Raw genomic sequence first — 27385 nt, 5'->3', positions numbered from 1 at the left:
TCAGCCTTTTCTGAAACGTGAGGTGCTCCAGCAGCTTCATCATCATCGTGACCTTCACTGGGCTCTCTCCAGTATGTCCACCTCTCCCTTGTACTGGGGAGCCCAGAACTGGTCACAGTACTCCAGGTGTGGCCTCACCCGTGCTGGGTAGAGGGGAAGGATCACTACCCTCAACCTGCTGGCAACACTCCTCCTCATGCAGTCCAGGCTACCACTGGCCTTCTTCACAGCAAGGGCACATTGCTGGCTCATGTCCAACTTGGTGTCCACTAGGACACCCCAGGTCCTTTTCTGCAAAGCTGCTTCCCAGCCGGCCAGTCCATGGCATGTACTGGTGCCTGGGGCTGTTCCACTTGCAGAAGTTTGTGCTTCCCTTTGTTGAACTGCACAAGGTTCCAACCAGACCAGCCTGTTGAGGTCCCTCCGGATGGCAGCACGACCCTCAGGATATATCAGCCACTTCTCCCAGTTCTGTGTCATCAGCAAACTTGCTGAGGGTACATTCATCAGCACTGGCACCCAGATGACTAATGAAGATGTTAAACAGGACTGGACCCAGTATTGTCCCCTGGGGCACACCATTAGTCACTGGCCTCCAACTAGACTTTGTACCACTGATCAATACCTTCCAGGCCCAGCCATTCAGCCAATTTTCAATCCACCTCACTGTCCATCCAGTCCATACTTCGTCAGCTCCTCTATGAGGATCTTATGGCAGACAGTATTGAAAGCCTTAAAATAGAAGATGGAATATACTCTTAAATCCATAGCAATCTCACCGAGTTAAGGGTACAGGACTCTGACCTGAAATCAATGTTACAGTGCTCTGTGAATTAGCAAGCACAAATAAAATATGCCAAGATTATATACCTAAAAGTACCATTTAACTTTATTTTTATATTGCACGCTTATCACGTGTTCTGCATTTACAATGTCACTGCTCTTGCAAATCACAAAGGATCTCATCCTGCATCGTTCAGCTGTCATCCCTTTTCAGAAAAGAACAGCCAATGCAATATTGGGAATCTAAAAGATCAGTAGGATTTTTCCTTCAGAAGGTTCACATAAGAAGTGACAGGAAACCGATTTGCTGCCACACAGCACTTCCAGCTTGCTGAACCTCGAAGACTCTCATGGCTTAGTTCAGAAGGCGTATCAGCTTTTTTTAGGGGTTTCTGCTATTTATCTGCAACTTTGACTTACAACAGCCTAATACAAGAACATTTTAAAATCCAACTTAATTAGGCTATATATGTAGAAATAATAAACAAAACAATAATTGATTAAACAAGCACAAGCAACGTAAGTCATAAGATGAAATCAGGAACACTTAGCTGACTCATCTCACAAGGACTGCCAGGTAAACATCCTCTCTGTACCATAATGCTTTGCATCTGAAAATCACTAACGATGTAGGCACCAGCACTCCTGAACACTGAATTCCTGAATGCTGTACAATGCTCTGTGAATGGGACGAAAGCTAGAAGCTTGGACATAATCCACCATAAATCACAGAATATTTATGAATGAGTAACTGGAATTTCATTTGTAAGGCATTGCCACAACTTCCAGTGAGCCTCAATGTTATGCTGAAGAAAAAAAATAATAAAAATCCTGCTATTCTCATCATTTTCAGCGACCTGATGGAAGCCAGAACCCAGAAGCCAGACTGACTGGATATCAGTTATACACTTTGCATCATAAGCCTTAATAAGCTTTAAGCATCTTTTCTATGAACTAAGAACTAGCTCCTTCTATAAAGTGGCACACACATTAACGTCATTTACAGTTATATTCAGATCACTGTAGAGCTACTGATTTTCCACACTCAAAAGAAGATAATACATTTCTAAGTACTTAGTTACATTCAGGATTATAACCCCAAGATGTGCTGAAGTAAATCTGATTCACTATGGGAGGATTATTTGTTTGAACAGAGTAGGTAACTTACTGCAGAAAACTAAGTAAAAGCTTGCTGATCTAAGCAGAAGTTACTCATTTGTTTTTCTATAGGACTCTCTAAATCTCAACTGACGCTATTTTAGATGCATACTAATTTTACAGGCCTGGTACATACATTTAGTCCAGTATTTTCTGCTTTTAATAAGGCACAAAGACAGCAAGGTGTATTATTATAATAAATTTGTTGACTTGTGAACGCTCACGATAAAAAGAACAGCAGCCATTTGTTCCTGTGAAAATGGAGAATTAATTATTTCTAGAACATCAGTGTATCTAAAGCAAATTTACACTGCTTCTAACAACTTTTGCACTGATAACAAAAACCTATCATCTTTATCTTCAGAGCATCAGCAAATGCTATTAAAATGCATTACACCACTTGCTACAGATTGAGGGTACAATGCTGTCACAAACCACCCTCATCTCCTGTGAGTCAGGACCTGCGATACAGAGTAGACCCCTGACTTGTCAGCTGGTTGCCAAGTAGGCTTTGGTCCATGACTGTCTTATTGCAAGATTAAAGAAATCCAATTTCAGAGTAGGACAGAAGTGTTGCATATCTTGTAAAATTAAGATTATAGTTCCCCTCAGCTATTACAGTGTGTAACAGTGAGCAATAGATCTATAAACTATATTTTGTTCAACTAGTGGAACACGCATGGACCACGCTTGCTCACCTTTGCTATTCCTTCAACTTCAAATAATCCAATTTTCCAGCACAGCTGCTCACACACACACACAAAAATTTATAAAGCTTGCTTACAGGAACATTAGTAGCTCTGAATTCAGTTTCCATAGCATTTGCCCCAGTAACAGAGAAACCAATCAATTTTTTTTCCAGATTGTTACCTCAGTACAGTCCTCCAAAGGGAGAATTTGGCTCTTGTTCCACATGGTAATTCATGCAAATACGTAAGATGAAAGGGAAAGGTTTGACCACCAAGCTTTCAGAATCTGGAAATTTTCTTTTTTATATATATGATTTATCACCTGAAAATGAGACTTACAATAAAAATAATTCTCAAACTATGACAACACTACAGAATCAATTGCTCAGTGATCACAGCTGACCCATGTCTTTTCAGCTCAGTAATCTTTCCTGGCCATTACAACATCAACATTAAAAACATACCTGTCCTTGACGTCTTTCATAAGCTGCTGCAAGTCAATCTCCTGCTTCCTCAGGTTTCCAAATGAGGACTGGTTTTCCACATAGCCCTTCCCTCCAGCTCCCAGGCTGATCTTTCCAAATGAAGTTTCAACACTTCCTTGAACAAAATCTTCAAACTTCCCCATATATTTTGCAAAGTCAGACTCCACGATTACTAGGAAAGCAACAGAAGTAATTTCTACCTGTGAAGAGAAGTGCTGAAACAGTCCTGAAGTGATTGGAAAACCAGAAACTTACAGAAAATATGACAAGTTAGTGAGGGCAAGGAACAGTATTGAGCAGATAAATAATGAAATTTACAGCTCTGCAACTCTTACTTCTGCTTCCTCTATATTTCCATCATCTTCGCTCTGCTATCTTTTATATTTTGCCATTTTAGGAAAATAAAAGGTAATTGAAAAGCTGAGTTCAGATGCTATGGAAGATTTATAAAGAATGATTGGAACTTAGTTCAGCTACAAACTACAAAACAGACCTGATTGTACAACACGGTTATTATTTTCCCATTATCTTGACATATCTCATTACAGGGCTGTCCCAAAGCTCACTGAAAACCAGTGGAAGCATTTAATTGGCTTAAAACAACTCTGAATCTTATACACATATAAATCAAAGAACTGACCCAGAACCAGCTAATCTTCCAAGTCAGCCAGAATTAACATCTAAATTTAGGGACTTATCTATTTTCCTGTATGGAATTGTGACATGCCCAGAAATACGGGATTCCAGATTGTTAATCCTAAAACCTGGTTAGGAATGTTGCAGCTGGATGAAGAAAGAAGTACAAGGGTCAACCATTTTTAACAGTCTGTGCAAGAAGAAAGGAAGCAGTGGTAAAAGTTGCTTGGCCTTGCCTGTGTAAGCATTCCCTGGGCTACTGTCACCAACAAAACACTGTTTATGCAGTGTTTTTTGACCTGGAGCACAGTATAGTTTCATGCTACTATCACATACTGGAATCTCCAAAAAATATTCTAGGGGAGCTTCTGCGGCTGCAGACAGCACTGTTATTAAACAGTAGGACTGTACTGCTTGACAACCTTCCACTTAATTTCAGCAGTCTAGACAGGCAAAACATTTTTTTTTAAACAAACATTTGTTATTATTGGTTTCAGTTGAATGGTCATCTCATTTCCACAGATGGAGAATACTTCAGAGCATTCCTCTGAAAGGGTCCCTCTAGTAACGTGATTGAGAATAATAACAAAAAAGATTAGGCTTTGCATTCTTATTATCTGCAATAATAGTGCTGCCCGAGTATGGCTTTACCTGGTTTTATCGGCTTGTCTTCAGTAAGCACATCACTCAGGGTGACCGTCAAGAAATGATACTTGGGCTTCTGCCAGCACCAGAATTTCTTCCTCTTCGTAACTAAACTCAGAAGCTGCAGCTTGTCCGAGGCGTTCAAGTGAGAGACAGGAATCAAGTCACCTCCACTGTCAGTTTCTCTCACAAAATTCTTTGTTGCTTTGGCAAACATCTTGGGGAATCAATTAAAGCCTGAAAGAATACATCTGTTTTTTAACAATTACAGTTGGAAAATACAAATATTTACATTGTCACTTTAAAAAGTTCTTCATAGCATTGGCGTTAATGCAGGAACAGCTAGTGTTTTCACCCCACCTTCTCCACTCTGCACTGGGAATCCTGACACTTCAAACTGCTTATCCCAAAGTGAAAAGGTTTTCACAGTAACAGGCAAAAGAATTTTAGTTAAAATTTTAAATAAGCAACAGTGAATAAGCAAAGAATGATGCACTGCAAACACGATATGCAAGGCTCAAGCATTACAATAAAAATATATGAAATTTATGATCTTGCAGACAATGAAGAAAGAAATGTGTGAGAAAAGAAATATTCCAATCTACAGCTGAAAAGTTCCTTCAAGGAACTCTCACAGGTAATTAATCTGTTAGGGAGGAAAAAACTCACATAGCTTACCTGAGATTCTATGAAAAAGCATCTAATGAGCACCCCGCAGAGACTGGCTGGGATGAGGAGGGCACTGGTACAATGGCAGAGGACTTCTGCCTCCCCGCAGAATCCTTCCTTTATTACCTATCATAAAATTATCTTACTCCATAAAAGGTAATTGGGTACTATTCACACAAATTATCTTGATCTTTTTAACAGTGAGTAAACACATATAGGGATAATAATTATTCTATAAAAAGCAACAAATATTTGTGCTGGCATCTTTGTGACTAAGTTTTGTTTCTAAACTATGCCCCTGGAAAGCTCCAATTTATTTTTTTCTTTCTGAACCTTTTTACCTTCAATGTTTTCCAATTTTCTATTTGCCATTAGCATAACTACAGCTAAATTGAACATATGTTATTTGTAACTGTTATTCGTATCTGCTAAACAGCTACATACGTTATCTTATTCTAGCTTTTAAATGTCTTATATTAAAAAATACTAGCACCTCCTATTGTGTAAGGTTTTCTTTATCCCAAGCCATGCAATTTGCTGTTTTTAGGAAAGGAACTTTTTCAATAAGGGAAACTGGCCAAACTCACAGAAGAAAAGGTAAAAATGACCATTTGCAAGCGCTAAACACACAGTTTTAATAAACTCATTTTTGATATTTTTAAAAAAAATCTAATCTTTTTTTAGTTTTTCAACTCTGTATTATCTGATCTAATGATATTTCCAGAATTAAATCAGTCTGTTAAAGCTGGCAGCATTCCTTTGAATCCCCCAGCTGACTCTGACTGGAAAGTTCAACTAAGATCATACCATGTCTGAGATGGGTACCCACACGCTCATGATTACCTGTCTTGCTCTGCGCTAGATTTGTCATTTACAATACAGGCTAGACGAAGTTAGAACAGACTTCAAACAAAAACTGGTATTGCAGTGGGCACTCAGGAATATTGAGAGAAAATGGAAAACTGAATGAAGATATTAGTGGTTGGACTACAGGCTCCATGTTTTAGTACCAGTTGGAGGACAGAGAAAAAAAAAGCCTTTTTGCAGATGGGAACTCACCTTTCCACTAGCTTTTCCCAAATCCCATTTCAGCTAATATTTCACACAGTATTTACCAATTCATGCTGAGGTATCTACCTCATCATGAAACCCCCATGGCCTACTCTTCGTTCTCTATGTAAGCAAGTAACGGATGTTTCCCAACAACAACTGCATGGAAAGGATTTGAACAATGTCAAAGTCGCATAACATTTTACTGAAGAGTCTTCTGGGGCTTTCATTGTAACAGTAGCTGCAGCAAACCTGCAGCACAGCCCCAGCTATATGCACTGGGAATATTCCCACTAACTTCCTTGTTCTCTGACCTTTTCCTAAACTCTGAACTGAGATTGATTTTTTGCGTTCTTAAATTTCTCCTACTTAATTTCCCTGGTTGTTATCTCAGTGAGAACACTTTAATGGAATGAACAATGCAGCTCCACTGCAGCAGAAAAAAAAACCCAAACCAATCAACCAACCAACCTCCTAACAGCCCAAAAAAATAGTTTTCTTTTTCCCTGGGACAACTTCTGCATGACATCATATTTCACAACCAACTAGATGACTGATTTGTAATGGTGGGGACCATCAAGAAAATTCTTGTTGCTTGCATTAGCTGCTCTTCCCCAGCATAACCTTCTTCAAATCTTTCTGTGCTTTACACAACTGTTCACTCATTCTGATGCCATTCCTACATAACCAACTCACATGGGCATAGTCTCTGAAAAAAGGCCCACCAATTTCTGAGGAGTTTATGATAAGACAAATTGCAAAAAACAGTTCCTATGATTTGGCATTGTTACACGCTCACTAAATCTCATGACAAGAACATTAAAGCCGTTCTATAAAACTTCCGATCCATGGTGGTTTGTCTTCACTCCCAGCCACCACACTTTTCACTAGCAGAAAGGACATCCAGAGAAGACCATGGAGTGCTTATGAAGTCTGCTGCGACTCACCAGGCAGGAGAGATGGGACGGTCTTCAACCTCAGAATGACATCTGCGTCTCCCACACTTTGCTGGACTGGGAACGTCTTTGCAGGGAGCATATTTGCTGGTGCAGCTGTACCTGCAAAGCAAGAATATTCTGTCCGAATTCCTGTTTATGTCTCTTTGGATATGGTGCCTTTAACACAAATTCTAAAATGTACCCAAGTATCTTGTTTCAGTGGTTCACAAAACACAGACATAGAGCAATTGAATATGCCCTTAGCCAACACCAGGAAGTTAATGCAGCTATCAGGACCGACAGCATCTGGACTGAATGGCCATTGAGTGGTTACAGACACAGCATTAAGAAAACTCTGTCTTTGGAGTTTCTTCCTCTGGAATCTTTGTTAGAGCTGTGGTTTAGTAGAATGAAAAGGGAAGGTATCAAAGCTGGTAGGAAAAGCCTGTCAGAGTGAATTCACTCTTGCAGACTGATAGCTAGGCGTGAAAGCAGAAAAGGAAGGAGGAGTACCCTCCTTGCTTACTGAGAAATTTAAAATTAGCCCAAACCTGGGCTACAGGAAGATTAGTCAATGAAGGGGATGAGATCAAGTGAAGATATTTACAGCAACTTCACTGTCTACTGAAACAAGCAAATCTTACCCTGCTTCTGTGCTTTATCACTTTCTGTGCTCCCTAACTCAATATAGTGGGATATTAGATCCAAAGAAACATTTTATGAGTGATCAATGTTTACCTTTGTCAGCACAAAAGCAAAGTCTCAACAGATGCCCAATATTTCTTACCTTCTGTATACACAAACACTGACCTTTGTAAAAATAAAAAAAAGCTTCCCCCCCCCCCCCCCCCTCCATTTAATTTAAGATTACCCAGCACACTGGGCACAGTACACAGGGAATTTGGGAAGAGGATGACAACTGAATTGCTGAGTGTCAGCACACCCGTTGCCAATCCAAAACTGTAAGGAAATACAATCCCTGAAGGCCAAAGATGGCCACGCAGGAGCCGTGGTGCCGTAAGAGCTGTTCGGCGTTAACTCCGCTGTGAAGTGGCAGTAACGGGCTTTGAATCCTAATGAAGTCAGAGTTTACGCCGAAAGGCAACTGAAGCGTGGAAGTGATGACAAGCAGGACGTGTGTTTTATTACAAAACCTAGTAGTTATTTTCACCTTCTTTCTAGATGACTTAAATTAAAAAACAGCCATAAAAGCTAATACGCAAAGCCTAGCAGGGATGTTCATGCACGAATTTCAGTCCTTGAACACATGTGGTCCCCAAAACCGCATCTAATAAACGTCAGCCCTGGATGTAGCCCACTTTTGTGCCTTGAGGACTTGACAGCACGCACCTCCGAAGACTCGTCACCACGCAAATCCCCAGCGGCGCAAGGCCCGGGCGAGGGCCTCACCGAGGCTGGTGCTGCCGCCCTGCCAGGCCGAGGTGCGAGGGCCGCCGGCGGGAGCTGCGCCCTCTGGGAAGGGGCCCAACGCCGCCCTCGTCCTTGGCCAGCAAACCCCTGGCCACCTCGCCAAGGCCTACGCTGAGGCGGCTCCGGCGGGCGCGGGGCTCCTCCTCACACGCTCCGCGGCCCCGCCGTGCCATGCTCACGCCCACCCCCGCACCTGAACCGCAGCCATTCGGCCGCGTTCTCCCCACAGCCCTTGCTCCGTGAAGCCGGAGGGGGACAGCGGCGGCCGGGGAAGCCGAGCGGAGCGCCGGCAGCCAGCGAGGCGGCCGCGGCGGCTCCTCCGGAGCTGTGGCAGGCTCGGGCGGGGGGGGGCACACGGCGCGCCGAGGCCCCCTTGCCGCTGCCCCGGCCGACCGCCGGGGCGCGGGGGCCTCAGCCCGCCACCAAGGGAGGAGCGGCGGCAGCCGGGGCCCCTCAGCAGGCGCTGGGCAGGCGGACACGGCCGGCCCCCGCCGCCCCTCCGGGCCCGCGCCCCTACTCACGGCTCTCCCGGCGATCGCCGCCGCCGGGCCCCGAGGATGCGGCGAGCTCCGCCCGCGGGGCGTTGCCGCGCCGCGCCCCGAGGCGAGGTGCGGAGGGCGAAGCCCTGCGGGGAGCCGGGGTGGAGCCCCCGGAGCAGAGGGGGTTTGCTGCTGCCGCCGCCGCGGCAAGGCGATGCGGGAGGAGCGCAAGCGCCGCTCGGGCCTTGCGGGGAGGGTGCGGTGGCAGCGGCACCCCGGGGCGCTGGTGGAGGCGCCGCCGCCGCCATGTTGCCGCGCAGGGCCACCGCCCGGGCGCATCCCCGCTGGGCCGGGCTGCGCCGGGCAGGGCCCGGGGCGCTGCTGTTGTCCGCCTGCCAAACCCCGGGGCGGCTCCTGCCTTCCTCGCCATCCCTCCCGCCTGCCTGCACCGGGCCTGGCTCATCTCCGCCGGGGGCTGACCCTGCCGTGGGGCGGCTGCACGCAGGGAGCGGGCGGTCTGGGCTGCTGGTCGCAGCGGTCCGGCACAGACACGCAGCTGGAGACCTGCGTGTGATACAGTATACTTCATATTGGCTAAATTTCATTGTTAATGATTATGCTAGTAGCTATAGCTACTGCACACCTGGGGATAATCATAAGATTGGTCAAGTGAGACACTGAAATTTATAAAGAATAAGCTCTGTTCTCCATACCCTAGAAAATGACTAGAACATCCTGGACCATAAAGACAATGTATAGAATTGTGTTGAGAATGAGTTTTTTGACAACTTGACAAAACGATGAATTGATCAGTTAACTTGGCAATGAAACCAACTTTTGGTGTCCTTAAAGTGAACTTTATAATACTAAAAGACACACCCACAGGTCAAAAAGACCCCTGCCTGGATTAAGACCCTTCCCCTGAGCATGCATAGCATTAGGTAAGCCGTATTATAATTGTATGATAATCATTAACCAATCAGTATCTAATAGGCATGTTATGGAAAAGTACTAACTTCTGATTTTTGTGTATAAAAGGAGCGTGAAAACCTGCTGTTGGTGTGCCTGATTTGTGGAAAGTCCACTGAGCACCCAGGTCTGAATAAATGAAATATCTCTCCTGAGTGTGTTAAGATTGGTTCATTGCATGCTGGGCACAAATCTGCTTTTTCAGGTAACACATGGGGTCAGCCCTGCGAGGGGCTGAGATGGGGGGCTTGGTTGTTCCTGTCAGCTCAGCCAGGTGATGGGACAGGTCTTGCATGATTACTCCCCATCAAATAGCACAGGTGGCTTCTTTTCCCAATGGGTAGTTGCCTGACAGTGATACTTTATCACACAATTAAGGAAATTTTTGGGACATCCTCTCAAATCTGGCTCAGATCACCCACAGGTGGAAATGGCAGGGGGTCAGTGGCCTGCGTGCATGATCTGCTGGAAGCAGCAGCCCTGCCACATTTCTGGCTGCGGGTTTGCGGCTTTGGGGTTGGCACTGTTGGCCTTGTGAAGTCACAGTGGTCCGAATGGCAGCTCCCAAGCCAGGGTCCCCCATCCAGGGACCTGGAGCAGCAGTGCTGCGGAAAATGAGAAATGTGGTCAATGGAGCACAGGGGGCAGGTTTGTGAACCACAGTATGAAATAGCGAGCTCCGTCGGCATATCTCAGCCTGCTGAAAACAATGCAACACCAGAATAAAACAACTTGGTTGTTTATGATGCCAAAGGACTGATCCAGTGAGAAATAGATGAGTCTGCAGAAACCCAAGGAGTAGTCTTTCAAAATAATAAACATCAAAGAAATCTTTTTCAAGTGAAGCGTAGCACAGGCCAGGTACTTCCCCTGTGGTTTGAACAGAGAGCATTTGAGGCTGCAGGGTATAGGCACAAATGTCACATCAACAGATCTTAATGGAGTAACACCTGGGCTTTGAAACAAAGGGAAGTTGAAAATTGCATGTCATTAAATCAGCAGTCCTGGGTGAGAGGTAACATTTCGTGCATATAGCTAAAGTAGCATCCATTTCTTCCATCCTGTTTAACTATGTACGTTATCCAAAATTTCCCATTAATTTCAGCAGATTTTAATCCCTCACCCATTTCTGATTCCCGCAGGTGACATCCTTAGTGAATCAATGATAAATAGATTTCCCTTCTGGGGTTGCACCTGCTGACAGAAATTTGAACAAATAGCCTGAATGGAACTAAGTAAGTATCTGCATTTGTGATAATCTACTTTTTATGGACTAATAAAAAAAAAAAATAAAAAGCTCCATTCTTAGAGCCTCATCCTGAGAAAATCACCCACACATCCTCAGGAGATCTGTTTTTAGGAGCAGCACCGAGCAGCAGAATCGCTAGCTCCAGCAATAATCTCCCACAGTGGCCAGTAATAGCACACATTTCATCAGCCATCATGTGTTTTTCCAGGGAGTGGCGATGTGTGATTCATTTCAAATGCAACTGTCTGCTAAAGCATATTTTGAGAAATCAAGTCAGGAAGTTACACTGAGCCACATTACCATGGAAATATTCACCAAATAAAACCAGGGAAATGTACTAGTCATTTTAAGTACGTTACCAGTGGTTATGTGCACACCAAATAAAGGGTGCCCACACCAGCAATATTTCCATCTTTCCAAGAAAAACCTTTGAGCAGAAATCTATCCACTTGAAAGACACCAGCCAATGTAGGATAGTTTTCAGATGCTTCTCATTTATTAGAAGAGACAGAAACATAGGTCTGGGGTTTAGCTATGTTTTGGAGCTCTGCAGCAATTAACTTAGAGGCTGTTATTAAACTGGCTGCAAACAGGAGATGTTTAGGATTGAGCCTTCAGTCTTCATGGAAATGCTGTTCAGATGTGCTGCACAGTCAAAACTCACAGCACATGGTTACTTCATGACTGACTGGGATGCCAGCCGGGAGAACATCGTATCAGAGATATACAGTGAGCGTGGTCTGCCTTTGGGATCTGTCTGCCATGCACTCCATCTCCTGAGCTGAAGCATGAAGTGCATCACTTCTGCACTAGAAGATCCTTCTGCATTACTCCTGCCCGAGAAGATCCTCTTGCAGAAAGGAGCAGAAGGAGAAAACCAGAAACTTTTCCCTTTGGGACAAACTGTTTTCAATACGGGACAAGATTTGGCCACCTCATTTAGATAAATGAGACAATTGACATGAGAACTTCACAGCCACAACTTAAAAAAATGAGTAATGCACATAATAAATGAGTACTAACACAAAAGATAGTCTAAGAGGGGAAAAAACCCCAACACAATAGTTGTATGCTCTTTGAACACCTCTGTGTGAAATTCCTCAGGTGTGATACGGACATAAAATCATTAAGCAGGTCACCACAAGATGTCAGCATTGCAGAATGATTATTCCTATCAGGTACAGAAAAGGTCTTTGCATCCTATAAGCATTTGGCATTAGAGATTTTTTTTTTTTTGTATGATGGCATAATCTGGCCTTATTTTTTTCAACCACTGACATTAGGATGTAAATGCAAAATTGGCTGCAAAGGGGAATTTCTTAAATGGCTTTTTTTTTGGTGGTCTCACTATCTTAAAAACTTTTCTAAATGTTTTCACGGAGTCAGTGTTAACAGTGGTACTAATGGTATATAATGCCTTGTAGCCACCAATGAGTTGTTTCAGGCTGCATCCAGCCTGGCTAGAAAGTGCTCACTGAAATTCAGCCTGTATATTGACTCATCAGGAGGTTGTCCAAAGCTCTCTGTTGCTACATGCTTGGCTTTTTTTAAACCCTCACACTGGCTGGAGAAGGGTCTGCTGGCTTCAGTTCTGTGGAGGAAATGGGAAGAAAGTGTGAAACTATTTTGGGCTTCTATTTAGAAAAGAAGGATACTTGGGGTAGCAAATCTTTTTAGAGGTGTCCAGCAATATAAGCCAAATCACCAGCAAAAGAATGAACTTCTTTTTCCCCCATTTCCCTTCACAAGAATAAAAGATCTGAGTTGCATTTTTTGTTTGTTTGTTTCTTTCAAATCCACTAAACAGCCTCATTTGTATTTCACATTAAAATTCTTCTCCTGTTTTGGTGGGATGCTCCATAGTTTTTGCCTATACAATTCAATCCTCCAAAACATTTTCTGTTGCAAACAGCAGCTTTCTCGCTCTCCTGCTGGTAGGGCTGTCATCAGCCCTGCCACAGTGCCAGCAGTTAGTGACAGGCTTAGCAAACAGCAAGTTCCTGTGTCCTGCTTAGGGGAGACCAGTGGGAGGGTGCAGTAAGCCAGGAGGGACCGTGTGAGTTCAAAGCATCCAGAAAGTTATTCTGCTGCATTTCCCTACCCATTTATGTGAGCTTCTGTCCATTTGGCTTTTGACAGCAGCGATAGGAAGGGGACATCTTTAACCACCTGAAGATTTTGCCTGTGAGATGAGTTTGGCCACTATTTAGAGGCTATCTTTTATTGTCAGGTTCGTGTCTGCTACCTTTAGGGACCAATATGAGGAAAAAAGAGTTCACTTCTGGACCTCTTAGTCCCTTGGAAGGACAACTGGAGAGCGCCACACTGAGATGCAGAAGGAGGCAGAGATGTTCAGTAGAACAGCCTGTTTGCTGTAACTCAGTCAGGTCTTGGTGCCTCGAGTATTGACATTGGCATGGGGGGAAATAGTACTAGATCCACCTTTCTGTAGTACATATGTTGTGGCACAGGGCTCCCCTCTGTCCCTGTAAAAGCTCTCTTATCCCTGCAGCGACTGTGTTTTAGGGTAGCTGTAACTTTCTAAAGATCTACCTATGAAAACCTTGTGATTATTTGATGATTTTCCCATGATTTTCAGAAAATTCTCAGAAAGGGTAAGCTAGGATCATGTCTAATAGATTGTGGTTACCCAAGGAGTCATCTGGTGATGTCTCTAACAATAATATGGAGGATAGTTTGCATGAAGCTGCATGAACTAAGTGCTTCTAACTTTAAATTGTAGATTAGATGGCAGCCACAGAACTTCGTTTCTTTTACAGTAATGATAAATGAAGACTTAGGAATAGATAACGTTTCTTGCATGTCTCAAAAGCCTTTTTCCATAATAGTTTATTACGAACCATCTGCTCTCATTAATGTTTTATAAAAAACCATCTGGCTGCTATATTGTTCAAGCTATTCAGCAGTAGGACTTCCTCATAAATTAGCCAAAAGGAATGGCCATCAAACTATTGTGTAGGAGACCCAAACATTTATGTAGGTCCTATAGAAACAGTTATTTTAAAAGCATATTATTCCACATTAAACTACAAAAGTCTAAAAAATGTATCAGTAATAAAATCTGAAATTAAGCTTATTCCCTATGCTTCTTAATTTTACTTATTTTTTCACATCTTTGGTTCTTGGCCAGTTGGAACAAGACCTATGAAGTCAAATGACAAACTGTATTAAAATAACAAATATTAGGATTATTTTTATTAAATAAAACATCACAAACAGAAGATACCTGTCACTGAGCCTCCAAACAATGAGGCCCTTCATCTTTGTATCTCCGCACACATGCACCTTTCAGACTGTAAGCACTCTGGCATGGTTCTTTAAAATGTAACTGTACTATTAGTACAAATAAATAGTGCCTACTAACTGTAGGCACTATTTAAAGTATTGTTGTACAGTGCCTAGTACTATGAGCAGCTAGGTACAACTGATTGTAAATGATTACATAATATGCATTGATTTAATAAATGGTACTTCCACTCGTAATTGTTCTACTGTTACATTTTCCAATCAGTAAAAGAAGTGATCCTAAAATTAGTGCAGTTCATATTGATTTTGTTATTTATATACAACCTTAAAGTTACAGTGAATGGAAGAACTAAGGAAAGCACACATAGGAAGTTTAGGACAAAACTGGCAAAACAAGAGGAGTTAAATGATACGTGGGGAAAAGCCTGTGACTGAAGCTGCCTGTAGAGAGGAAAGCTGACTGCAAGGAACAGTTTTCTTTGATCAGATCCCCAGGTTTATTCTGGTTCACACAATTCCTCTTGCATCCTCTGAATGGACATGTATGCACAAGCGCCTTTGAAAACACTCACTTTCTGACTGCAGGAGCAAATGATTTGGGCAGAATTTTCCAAAGAATCCGCAGTTGCGACTGCAGTTCCTCATGAGGCAGCCAGCCGGATGGTGTTTGTATTACACTGACACAGAACTGGAGCACAGCCGTAGTCAAACCTTGCAAAATGTTGAGAGGCTAACATTAATATTTTATTGAATAACACCAGATGCATATTTTAATGTTTCATTTGTAGCAATAGCTTTATTATGGTTTTTGTGCCTCCTTTATTTTATTTCCCAGTTATTTTGCAATTCCTTAACCCCCATTCTCATTATCTGTTCACTGTCAGCTCAAGCTCTCTTTCAGAACTGAACACCAACTGGAATTCCTGTTCCAGGGCAATCTGAAAGGGGTTTCTCCAGGCGAACAAAGTAAATGCATTTTTAAGTAGCCACAAACATAGAAATTGAGAATTATGTTTAGAGATCTTTGAAGCAGGCCATGGCCCACAAAAGTAGCAGATGCACTGAGGAGAAGACCACAAACGGCAAAGAAGCCAACGGTTCCAGAGGGTCCTGAGGAGCTGCGAGGCTGCATTGCTACTACAGGGTGAGACAGAGCTCCTACAGCTTCCCAGGGTCTCTGCAGCAGGAGCTGCCAGGGGCTGTCTGCACCTTCTGCTGTGGAAGTGCACACTGCAAGGGAGGACAAAAGGAAAAAACCCACCCCATTTCGCACAGGGCTGACAGTTCAGCCCCATTGGGTACCAAGACTAGGGCCCCATGTTTCTTCTTAAAGCCATTTCATTTTTCAGCTTGCTGTTGCTGACTCCTAGTTTCAGCACGCAAAGGGTTTTCTTTTCAATGTGTTACAGATGCTGGGGTAAGAACATACCTGGGTTTTTCCCACTGAAAGGGAAGCAGGACAAAAAGAGCACAGTTCTGGAAACAAAGAGCAAGGCCTGGCAAGCACCTGAAAACCCTGTGGGCTGCTAATTGCATGGGAGTTACTTTTGTATTGTGCAACAAGGTTGACCAAAAAGACACTGAGGTGCCACAAAGGGGTGCTGTGGGTCAAAACAGAGTGATAGGTGTAAAAGGCTGCAGCTGTCCTGAACAGAGGGGGACAGCAGTGGCGTCCTGCAAATTTGTACATGTGGTGGCTAGGGCTAGAGGCACACAACTCCAGGTTATTCATGCTGTTTGCAGTTACACACACAAACCAGGTCTTCCCAATGCTGGAAAAAACCTCACGTATGAAACAAAGTCCTGGCCTGTTCTCTGACAATTAAAAATGTATTTTATTTGCTCTATCATAGGACTGAAACTGGTGTCCTTGCTGCTTGTACTGCCTTTGTTTGTCTGAATGACGCATTGATTTGGGTGAGTAGCATCTGTAACGGATGATGCAAGTAACCTTGGGTGGATGGGTTTCTTATTGCCAGTACTACCCTCTTTGCAACTGCTGAGACGGGATTGCGCTTCCTTCCACAGAACTGATTGCAGTCAGCTTGAGCCGGGGCTTATCTGGTTCTTCCGCAGTTACTGTCTGGCCTCACCAATGCCAATACACCACAGTGTGAGCAATGCAGTTTCTACGAGAGAAGGAAGACCAGCTGTGTCCTGAGAGGAAATGTTAGTATGAAAGGAAACAATGAGCAACTGGTGCTGGGAAAGCATGAACTGCAGTCATTCTTTTGGCTAGGACCTCATGACTGCACACTTTAATACTGAGAATCTTATTTCAACAATATATACCCTTTCTTCTCATTCCTTTCCCCCATCATTTTAAACAAACAATTCCTGTTGGTATAAAGACCAAAGCATTCACATAGCATCAGCTTTAGGAAGCTTTGCAGCTAGGTAAGATACAGTGGAAGTCCTACTGCAGCCTTTCTTGCAGTGTGGCACATCATGATCTCTTTTCCAGTTTCTGATATTCACAAAAGATGAGAAAATAATATCCTGGAGTTCTCTACCCTCCACTGTCTTTGACTGAAGTATTACTCTCTTTCCAGAATGAAAGGGGGCAGGTTAAGGATGGGCTAGGCTCACCATCCTCTGGTAACTAGAGAACTCGGAAAAAGTCAAGTTTGCTCTAACTGACCTACTTGTGGTGCTCTTTCTCAGGCAAAGTCCTCAGCAGGAAGTTTTTCCCATGAAAGGACTTCAGAATTTGGTGCACTATTTTTGAACTTTATAAGAAAATTGATTTTCCCATCCAAAAAACCCTGTATAGCTATATAACAAGCCTAAGATTTGCTTCACTGACTGAAGTGCAAGTAACAAACAATGAATACAAGTAGGATGATCTCTTGACTTCACTCCATCTTCAGTCTGTCAATGGCTGAAATAACAAACCTAAGAGTAAACAAAACAGTAAATCTCTCTCAGCTATTAGACAGGTTCTCATCTATTGATAAATCTACATAATCTTCCTTGCTCTAGGCAGCAGTCTAGGCATTGCAGACGTATCCTCATAAAATCTAAGGAGGAAAGGATTTTTCAGGGCATGTACTGCAGTAATTCAAAGTAGATTTACTGCAGCCTTTAACACGGCTTATTTTTTTTTCCCAACACAAGTTAAAAAAAGTAAGACATCTGTAATTTAAGAGGGCAATTTTTTGTTAAAGAAATTTTAATTAAACCCCAATGTTAACTAAGCAAAAAATCATATTTTCAAATTCTAACAGTTGGTCTTAGTAAAATAGCAAGTGAAACATCAGCTCAAAAAATCCTCAAAGAGAAATAGTACCCTAACACTTAGAGAAAGCCAGTAAATCCTGAAGTCTGTGAAATTACAGACAGAAACATCAGCTGATGTTCATACACAATGTCTTGTCTTCCAGGAATTTATTACTGTTCCAAGAGTCTGTAAAAACTTACATCAATGAACCCACAGAGTTAAATTCTCAGTTAACTTAAGCCTCAGTTATACTCAGCTCAGTAGAGCAATGTTGATTTACCTCAAATGAGGGTTTACACATAGCAATTTCAAATATTTCCCTTGGTACAGAGTAAGCAAAGATACAAATTCATAAGTATATAGCAGAAGTTGGTATGTGGCCAGCTTGTAATTCCATTAAAAAAACTCAGAGTAACCCTACAAATTCTTATGCATCCGCTGCACTAGAGGGGGTCTAAGTTAAAAATCAACAAATTGAGCATGGAGAGCAATGTTTGCAAGATGAAAGAAATGTAACAGAGGCATTAAAAAAAAAAAAAAAAGAAAAAGAAGCCAAGATGTGTCAGTTACTATGCAGAGCAAGCTTTGCTCAGCTGTCAGTGTTTTTCCTCACGCTATGGTGGTTTGAATCATTTTGCAGTAAGCAAAATGACTTTAAAACAGAGATTACTGTAAATGAACAGACAACTGAGCTTAAACTCAAATTGAATGCAAGGTCTATATGAGCCAATTTTACCTTACAGTTCTGTAGAGGAGAACAGCCTGTTTTGTCTGGGTAGCACTGACCACAGTGTGGGTACTTGGCATGTCATTAGCTCAAGGAGCAATCATGAGAAATTCACTTCATATCCATTTCTCTGTAAAAGAAGTTCCTACTGCCCTAGGCGTTCATGATTAGGGCACCAATAACAAGCATCCTTTGTCATCTTCCTCGCCCTTTTATAATTATGGAAAAAATATTACTGCTGCTGTAAACCGCTATTTTCCCAGCAACTTGAACTAAATGGTGGCATATTAGATCTCTATGAAATTAATCAGCAATGAAGTGATTCCCACTGACATGATAAGCAAGTTCCAAAGTTCTTAAACCAATACAGAACCAAAATAGCTGGATTTCAAAAAACAGGAGCTGATTTTTGCCCACTATAAAAGCTGTTTTTCTTTCAGCCTCTATCCTTATTCTGCCATGTACAACAGCTGATGATATTTTGCATGGTAACAGATTTATTGATCCAATTTTCCCAGCTCTTCCTGGAACCTCCATGCTCCCTCCCATCAAATCTCTGTACACACTGTGCCAGCCTGGGAAGTGCTGCAGAACTGCAGTCAGGAATTACAGGTTGGCCAGGAATTACACTCACTGTACTCCCACATTTTTCAAGATCCTAATCCATCTGTATTGCATCCTGCACACATATGGTGGGACCATGAGCCATAGTTGAGATCTGATTGGCAGAGCTGTCCTGAATCACCGCCTCTGAGGGAGAAAACACCACACTGATACCATTTCCTTCCAGTTATTTATTTTACCCAGTAAATACTGTGTTTCCTTGCTTTTAAAAGTTGTTTTATGAAGAACATGTGGTTTGCGGTCTCCACATTCATGCTAAAGCATAACATTTATGCTGCACATCTGTCTACTAAAAACTGCTTTTAAGAATCAACTTCCAGCTATAAATGAATTCCATCAGCTTACCCCTTTCTCTGTCCCAGTGTCTTGCATAATAGCCATACGACAGTGTTGTACAGTGTAGGCAGGTAACTGGTAAACAACTGGAACATTGTGCAACTACCAGACAGATTGTAAGGGTGATAAATAAGGCTTCTAGCAGATGGAAGCCTTGATACTTGCCATTTTGGCAAGAAGCAGAGATCACTACAGCAGCTAGACTTATTTCAGCTGTCACTAACAACCTTTGAAGAAAGATGCTTACAACCCCTGGGAAAAAGTCAGGGTGCTCTATGACCTTTAGCAAGTATGATTTATTAACATCCAACTAAATTGGTTACAGAGACAAAAATAAATCAAACTGCGCATCAAGGTGCTCCAACATTATTACAAATTTTTGGAGTAAGTGAAGCAGAGAACAGGAATGATCCTGACTACAGAAAGTTCTCTCAAAAATCCGAAAGTCAGTGATAATTCTAACACATAGGACACCTTTCTTCATTCTTAAATCACTAATGCCCTAATCAAAACAAACAACAAATTCAGCATTTAGCAGCTTTGCCTATGTAATACCTCATACACGTGTTATGTTTTTCCAATACTTGAACTAGTAAAATACCATTAACATGAATACAAGACTGCCTGATTCCCAGGGATATCAACCATCTCAAAGGTGTGGAGCTGAAGGAGCTCATTACCTCTTGTGGATCAACCTCCCAAACATTCTCATAAGCTTTAATACAGTTTTGGTTTATACAACAAAAACACCAAATCCACAATTTATATAAAAAACGAACTGCTTAAAATAATTTTTTAACATATGGCAACTATTTATGTGGAAAATTTCTCTTATTGCTTTCAAAAGCGGCATCTAAGAACTGAGCAGTACAATAATACATTTGGTGATAAGTTACAGTATTTACTAAGTTTCAACAGATAAGCCAGATAACGTGCAGTTTCTTATGAACCCACAGCTGCTGGAGTAAGTTGCATCCACCAGTAGCTAAAAATATAAAGGAGGAGTTAGTGAATACTGTGGATTTTATTTATAGTAGGCATAATCCATGAATGAAAACACACTCAAAAGAACCCCCACTTTCATTTTAACTTCACTCCTCTGAATAGCACCATCTGACTCTAGCCCTTGCAAGATGTATTCAGTTATGTGGAGAAGCTGGATTTCATCCTTCTATTATATATGCATTGTGGGCCAAGTTTTGCACTCCTCTTCAGCTTGCCCCCTCTGTATGAGTTGTACACCAAAAAAAAGCTATATTGAACAAGGTAAGATATGAAAGTTTTGTCTCTGCAAAGCTGGTCATCTAGAGAGATTACAGAAAAGATCTACACAAAAGCAGATGCAAGGACATTAATTAGGAGTATGCTGAGCAGACGTAGCTGCACATTTTCGTAGCGTGCTACCCTTGCCAGGCTGTGGTCTGACTCCAGAGCGCAAGTGGGGAGGAAGTCCTGTTCACAGACAAGGAAAAGATACAGAAGTAGGCCACAATGTTTAGGGGGAAAGTTTTTAACTACAGCTTTTAGGCATGATTTGTCATTTAAAAGCTTGTTAGAATGGGCTGTTTGCCTATTCTTCAGAAATTTTTTTAATAAAGAGAAAGTGGGACACTGAATAAGGACCTTTAGATATGAGGGGATGAGGGGCCACATAGAAAACCTATACAGGCCTGTAAACAGCTGAGGGAAAGTTAGGGGCATGGGAAGGGGTAAGGTTCTTGTTAGGTTGGTTTTTTTTTGGGGAGACCAGTGCTAGACCTTTGTGCAACCCCAAAGCTGCCCTAGTTTTACGTTCTGGCCCCAGGAATTTGTGTTCCTTTCTGCACAGTGATCTGGCTTCAACACTAAACTGCCAAATAATAAGGTGACCATGTTTGCAACCACCATCTCCTTCAGGGGCCAGGTTTTTAAAGAAACCAGAAATCCGGCTTCAGGTCCTTCAGAAACTTGGTGGTGGAAGAACAGATCTCTAGGATGTTCTCAAAATTTTGCCTGTTTTTGATCTTCCTTCTATGCATCTAGTTTTCCAAGCTCTGTATAAAGAACCTAAGTACTTTGCTGGATCTGTACTTCAAAAAGCATCTAAAAGAAGTAGATCAGTGCTGGCAAACTAACACATAAAAGCATATCTCAGAGAGCAGAATGCAATGATTAATGGTGCACTTCAGTTCCACTCAGTCTAAAGGGCACTTCATGCTATGAAGAGTAGTCTCCTAAACAAGTTATGCTGATTCATAATCCCAAACCTACACTGCATCAAAATCAGATACTGTCAAGTCTGCACATGTGGAAGTAGAGCTGTGGGTTTCTGTTTCTATGAACACTATTTCCCTGGAATTTTCTTCTCTTTTTGCTGTGTAATTTGAAAACTGAGCCAGTGCTTTAACACCCAAAGGCCTGAGCTGCTCCATCATCTTGACTTAAGTTTATAATAGGTGTTTTACTTTGTGAAGAGATACACAAAGAAAGGCAGTGCTAGATGAGCACTTCTCAAACTGCTCTCCAAAATCATATTAAGCAATGTCTATAAAGCCATCAAATAAGAGAGCTGTAACATCAGGCAGTGATCATCAGGAATTTTAAGATTGATCCATTGAGCTCAACAGCTTGGGTGATAACTGCTGTGTATGAAAGGAAGCAGTAAGTTGCCTGGTACATTCTTTTTACCATTCAGGGTAGAAATGGGGAGAAAAAGTCCGTCAACAGCAGTTATTAAAAACACAGCTGTCTTAGTTGTATTGCAGAAAGCTAATGTAACTTTTGCACCCAATAACACATCTGAAGTTTTGGGGAAGAGAATTAGTAAAATTTCGTATTATACCAAGAATAACTCTATGGAGTATGCTAAGGTTTGTGAATGATTAATATATTTTTACGCAGAAATACACAGAAGTAACATCAAGACAATTTTCTTCCACTTCTTAATACAGAGTTGACAGAAGTTTAACAACTAAACCCAATTGTTACATACAAAATTAAGCAGGGACAACTATACTGTGGTTGAAAACACGGGTCAGAGAATCATTCACAACTCATTACATTGTGTTTGCAGATGTGTATCTGAGATTTACAAAAGGAGCTATTACTTGTGCAATGATTTTGCTTCATGTATTTAAGAAATGCCCTGGATTATTCTCAGGCATTATTTTTCTGGAGATGACAGTAAAATTCTGAAGTTTACCTTCTTGATACGGGAATTTTGCTGAAGAAAATTTTATATAAGGCACTATTCAGCCCAATGCTTCTTGACATTAACCAAATGTATTTTAGACATTTTAGACTGTAAGATACAAAGCAACACTGCCAGTCTGATTTCTCAAAAATCATGACCCAAACACCCAATATGAGATTAGTTTTGTTTAACACCTGCTGATTTTAATGCATTATATAATTCTTTAACTTTGCATTTTGGCCTCTAGTCCTTTCATTTCAGATGCTATCAACTCTTAGGTCATATGACAAAGTATGGGGAAATCCCCTCCATACATAGAAAACACCCAGCAGTCAGATCAGACAGTAATCACAATAGCTGCCAAATATGACGACGAGCAAGTTTAATGCATCCTCCACAAATTTTGCTCCCTTTCTTAAAAGCTTTTTAAAAATTTTATTTTCCTTATCCTCTTCTGTTGTTAAATGAATGTTATTTTTAGTATAAATGGTAATTATCAACAGCAAGGATAATTACAAATATCAACACATTTCTGTGCGAAGTTTTGACAGTTAATACAAGAATAAAACATAGGAAGGGAACAAGCCATGAAGAGATCCTCACTTTCCTTGAAAAGCCAAACAGCCCCCGAAGGTTAAGTTTTCCTTTGGAATTAAAGCCTGGATTTTGTCTTCATGCTGACAGGAACCTTGCCTTGTTGTAAGTTGCTGGCATGGCAGTCAAGTCTTTAAAAGATGTATTAAATAGAAAGAATTATGCTAACTTCTTCGGTAATAAATTACAGAAATAATAGTGAGGCAGAGTTTCTGGGCAAAGTGAAAAATGGTGAAAAAGCATTCATTTGCCTCTAAGGCAATGGGACTTCAAGGTAGCAAAGCAAAATTCAAATATACATGTAATCTGACATCACAGATTTGGTTTAAAATGGAAGCATTCATAGTATTTCCTTCATGTTGCATGTAATACATGGATCCGTTTTTAATGGGTTTTCTTTGGAACAACACAGCACACAGTAAAGTGCAAGCTTTTCTAAGCTACTAGTCCCCCTGGGAATCTCCCTTCTCCACGACATGTGAAATTGTTGCACTCATAAGCCGGTTTAACAAGCCAGCAACATTTGGGTTTGTTTTGTGTCATTAGAGTGGCATGTAAGAAAAAGAAAAGAAGGTGATGGTGGTGACTGGATATAGAGCTATGACATAGAATCTGCATTGTTGCCAGGGAGTCACAGACACATAGAACAGACCTGAAGAACCATGGGTCAGGCGTGAATTGCAGACAGGTAGGAATGCAAATTATCCTATTAATGACTGTGGCATTGCGATTTGATGGAAAAAACAAAAATACTGCCAATCTCTATAATCTTCATTCAAAAGTGCATCTTCTGCTACATTTGTTTCCTGCTAAATTTCTGACCTATGGTTTAGTAGTTTTACAAATCTAGCCATATGTATAAAATTACAGGAAAGGGATGCAGTTGATTTAGTGCAAGACACTTGAATATTTATCTGATCATAACAAACAAACAGAGGAAGATCAAAGACTCCATACACTTCTCCATAAGGCAGATGGTCATATTTTAAATATAAGATCTTAAATACGCTGTTTATTTCTTAAGAGGTAGAAAATATCAAAATACTAAGAAAAAATTTCTAGCTTAAAACAATCAGTTTGCTTACTTTTTAAAAAGTCTTACTGTTGCAATTTTTAGGTTAATAGAAACAAATGAAGCTATGGAAGCACAGGATTTCGTGCTCTGTATAGATTTTACTTGTTGGAAAAAGAGAGAGCTTCTTCATCTAGTCAATGCTCAAGCAGTATATACAAAGGATCTCCTCCTCTTGCCCTGTTCGGGGCTATAAATCTGAAGTGGAAATTTTTTGCAGTGGAAAATTTTGGTGATTCCTGAATTCCTAGCACTACATTTAGCTGAGTACAGTTTATGCATAAGGCAGTAGAATTACTGATGTAAGCTCAGAACTACCTCTTTCATAATGCTAAGAAGAAAGCCAATAGAAACAAAAGCTTATTTAAATCTTTTCTACAGGCAGAAAAGATCATACTCAGATTCCAGCACCAGCTGATATTCTGTTTTAGCAACTGATAGCAGCCTAGAGACAGCTGAACTACTCACTGAACTGCGGAAGCCTACTTACACTTTGAGTTACTAAGGCTCACACTCTGATTTCTCAGCACAGCTAGGAGATGTTGATGCTACTGTCTCCAATGCAATTCAATAAGGCATAAGTTAAGTCAGAACTGACATTATTACACATTGGAAAAGTAGTGTAAAAGCTCCTCTTTTCCCTCTTGCTGTTAATATTCAGTACTATTTATTAAATATTTTATAAAAAGAAGCTGGGTACTTATACATTCAAACAATCACTGCAATAGTCAGAGTAAAGGAAACAAATTATCAGATTCTAAATTAAACACAATTCTGGAGATATGCACACTTGCACACATACACACACCCCACATATATTATATGTGTGTGTGTTTTTTTATATATATATATATATGTGTATATATATAGATATATTTTATAAATACTTCTTTTAAATGAGCTCTGAGAATACACCACAGAATATCTTCACTTAGCTCCTCTTTCACCAGAGGACAGGATTGTCCAGTTTGGAAAAACCAGGTTCTTTTCTAAGGTCCATGTAGGTTCCATTGCTCACCCAGGAGTCATCACTGGATTTCCTATCAAAGATGAAACAAATGATTTAAATGTAAAGCTTCTATTTTCCATACATATGCTGTGTAATGCAGCGTAGCACTATGCACAGATACCCAATCCAGCCCATGAACCAGATGAAGTGCAACTCAGGCCAGCCTTCAAACAAAGCAATATAGCTTGAGTCTTGAACTGGTGTGTCTGCACTGCGCCTTGGAGACGCACCTCAGTAGCCTGGTGTTCAGCCGAGATCAACACTCTTACTTCACTGTCACGTGCTTAGCACTTAAAACTACAGTCCAGGTTTATTTCATGGTCTCAAAGGCAGCTTGAGTGGAAAGTGGAAACTTTCCTTTTACCTCGCCAAAGATGGCTCACCACGGTTATAGCATAAAGAGAGCCTATAGCTTTCAGTCAAGAGGCGAGACTTCATTGCACTAGGTACTGTACCCTGAAGGAATCAGTCTGCTTTTAATCTAGTGTGCAACATTTTTGGCACAACAGCTAATTATTCTTTTAAGTAAATCAAGGCTTGTGATTTGTTGAAAAGAGAAATCACTACTGAAAAGCCAAATGCATAATTCATATCTACTCTAACACTGGTAACACTTTTGCTATGTAGTAATTAAATTCTTTATTCTGTTATTTAAATCTACAGCACAAGTCTCAGTTTTCAGATTCTCATTGTGAGGATTCAAATCCTCATCCTTATTCACAATTCTCATTGTGAATATACAATTATGAAGTATTAGACTTTGCCTCTATCCTGCTGGAAGCAACATTTGCTTCTCTTTAGTAGGTGTGATTGACATGTGATGAGTTAGCTCACCAGCTTGTCAGACACGTAGTGGTCTGAGCCATTTCCCTTTTGCATCTATTTGCACCTGATTTTAAACATTTCTGTGTTCCTCAGAAGTACAGTACCTATCTATCCAGAAAAAAAATTAGGATCCCAGATCTGTTAACTGATACATAGGCCCATACAACATTCACCTTGGCTCCAACTCTTATTGCAGGAGAACAGAGACGCGGGGGGGGGCAAAAGGCCACATCCTCACTAGCATTCATTTTTGTCTTTCAATGGCTGAACTCGCCTGTTAATTGATTTACAACAGGAAGAAATAAAGTGCCCTCTGAAGGATAATTCTCTCCCCATGAAATAGGGGAAACATGTTCAAAAATAGTCCTGGAAATTAAAGCCTCCAACTCTGCACACTTCTGCACAAGGTAGTCCCACCGAATTCAGCAGAAATTCAGCAGAGGTAATTAAGCTAAATCCAGCTACTTCACCTTGGCTGAAAGAATCAAAGAAGCTATATTCACTCAGGCAAATTCAAACATAGACTAAATATCAAACACCATCAAGGCAAAAAAATAGAAAGAAATTCAGGGATTCACTAATAAAAAAGCAATATATAATTCTGAATTTTAACTAAATCTGGAGTGTTCTACATTGTCGAAGTACAAAAATCGAGAACATAGAAGAAACCTGGAGAAAACTGGAGCCCGCTCTATGGCAGTTTAGAACCAGATCTATAATAGCAATTTCAATAAATGATAGTATATGCTAATTATTACATACTACCTGAAAAATCTAGGCTGATGCTCTAGATTGTTTTCTTCCAGCACCTTCCGTCGTTCTCTCTGTAGCTGCTCGATCCTCTGCTTTTGCATTTCAGCTCCTTCAATATTCCCTTCTTCTAGAAACCTGTAGCACCAGCAGTGATAAGTGACACAATTGGTGCTCCTGTCCCCCATCTTTGCCTGGTCCTCTAGAGCTCCAGAATCTAATCTTTACAGCAGGCAGTTCACAGTGTTTGAAAGGTAAACAGCTACATCTGCAGACATCTGCACTATCCACAAGCACTTAACAAAAATTAACTCTCATAACAAGCTCAGAGTCATGGTTATATTATTGGAAGGTAGCAACAGTAGAAAATCCACTGCAGAAGGAAGTTTTAAGTGTCTCAGTTTTTGGCTATTGAAACACAATATGCTTAACATCCAGTACCCGAAGTACTGAAGTTTTAACATCTTTGGAAAGGCAGTTATCTAGAAGCACCCAAGAGCCAATTTTAGGAAGCACTGATCCGTAACGACTAGACCATCTCTTGGTAAGTGATTAAAATGCTTGTTTCAGATGCACGTTAATGCAGAAATAGAAACACACTGCAGGTA

General features: G+C 41.2%; 2 protein-coding genes across 7 annotated transcripts in view; both read right to left on the bottom strand.

Moving 5' to 3' along the window:
• GSDME (gasdermin E) overlaps window positions 1–9215 on the bottom strand; it is a 28178-nt gene extending 18963 nt beyond the window's left edge. Inside the window, exons 1-4 of one of the 3 annotated variants that reach the window (XM_074862594.1) lie at window positions 9006–9215; window positions 7063–7173; window positions 4403–4600; window positions 3095–3287 (exon numbers count right to left, since the gene is read on the bottom strand). In XM_074862594.1, coding sequence (XP_074718695.1) covers window positions 3095–3287; window positions 4403–4600; window positions 7063–7153 — 482 coding nt within the window. In that variant the 5' untranslated portion in view covers window positions 7154–7173; window positions 9006–9215. Of the gene's footprint in view, window positions 1–3094; window positions 3316–4402; window positions 4634–5074; window positions 5192–7062; window positions 7174–9005 lie in introns of those variants that run through there. The other 2 variants (XM_074862573.1, XM_074862584.1) reach the window with 2 other exon arrangements.
• A 10416-nt stretch (window positions 9216–19631) lies between these two features.
• OSBPL3 (oxysterol binding protein like 3) overlaps window positions 19632–27385 on the bottom strand; it is a 91247-nt gene continuing 83493 nt past the window's right edge. For all 4 annotated transcript variants that reach the window (XM_074862534.1, XM_074862550.1, XM_074862542.1 and 1 more), the window contains 2 exons: window positions 26793–26915; window positions 19632–25233 (listed from right to left, as the gene is read on the bottom strand). In XM_074862534.1, the coding sequence (XP_074718635.1) occupies window positions 25137–25233; window positions 26793–26915 (220 nt within the window). In that variant the 3' untranslated portion in view covers window positions 19632–25136. The remainder of the gene's footprint in view (window positions 25234–26792; window positions 26916–27385) is intronic.

Source organism: Strix uralensis, chromosome 1 (genome assembly GCF_047716275.1).
Source record: "Strix uralensis isolate ZFMK-TIS-50842 chromosome 1, bStrUra1, whole genome shotgun sequence".
Classification (NCBI taxonomy): Eukaryota; Metazoa; Chordata; class Aves; order Strigiformes; family Strigidae; genus Strix; species Strix uralensis.
This window is presented reverse-complemented; position numbering and strand designations above follow the sequence as displayed.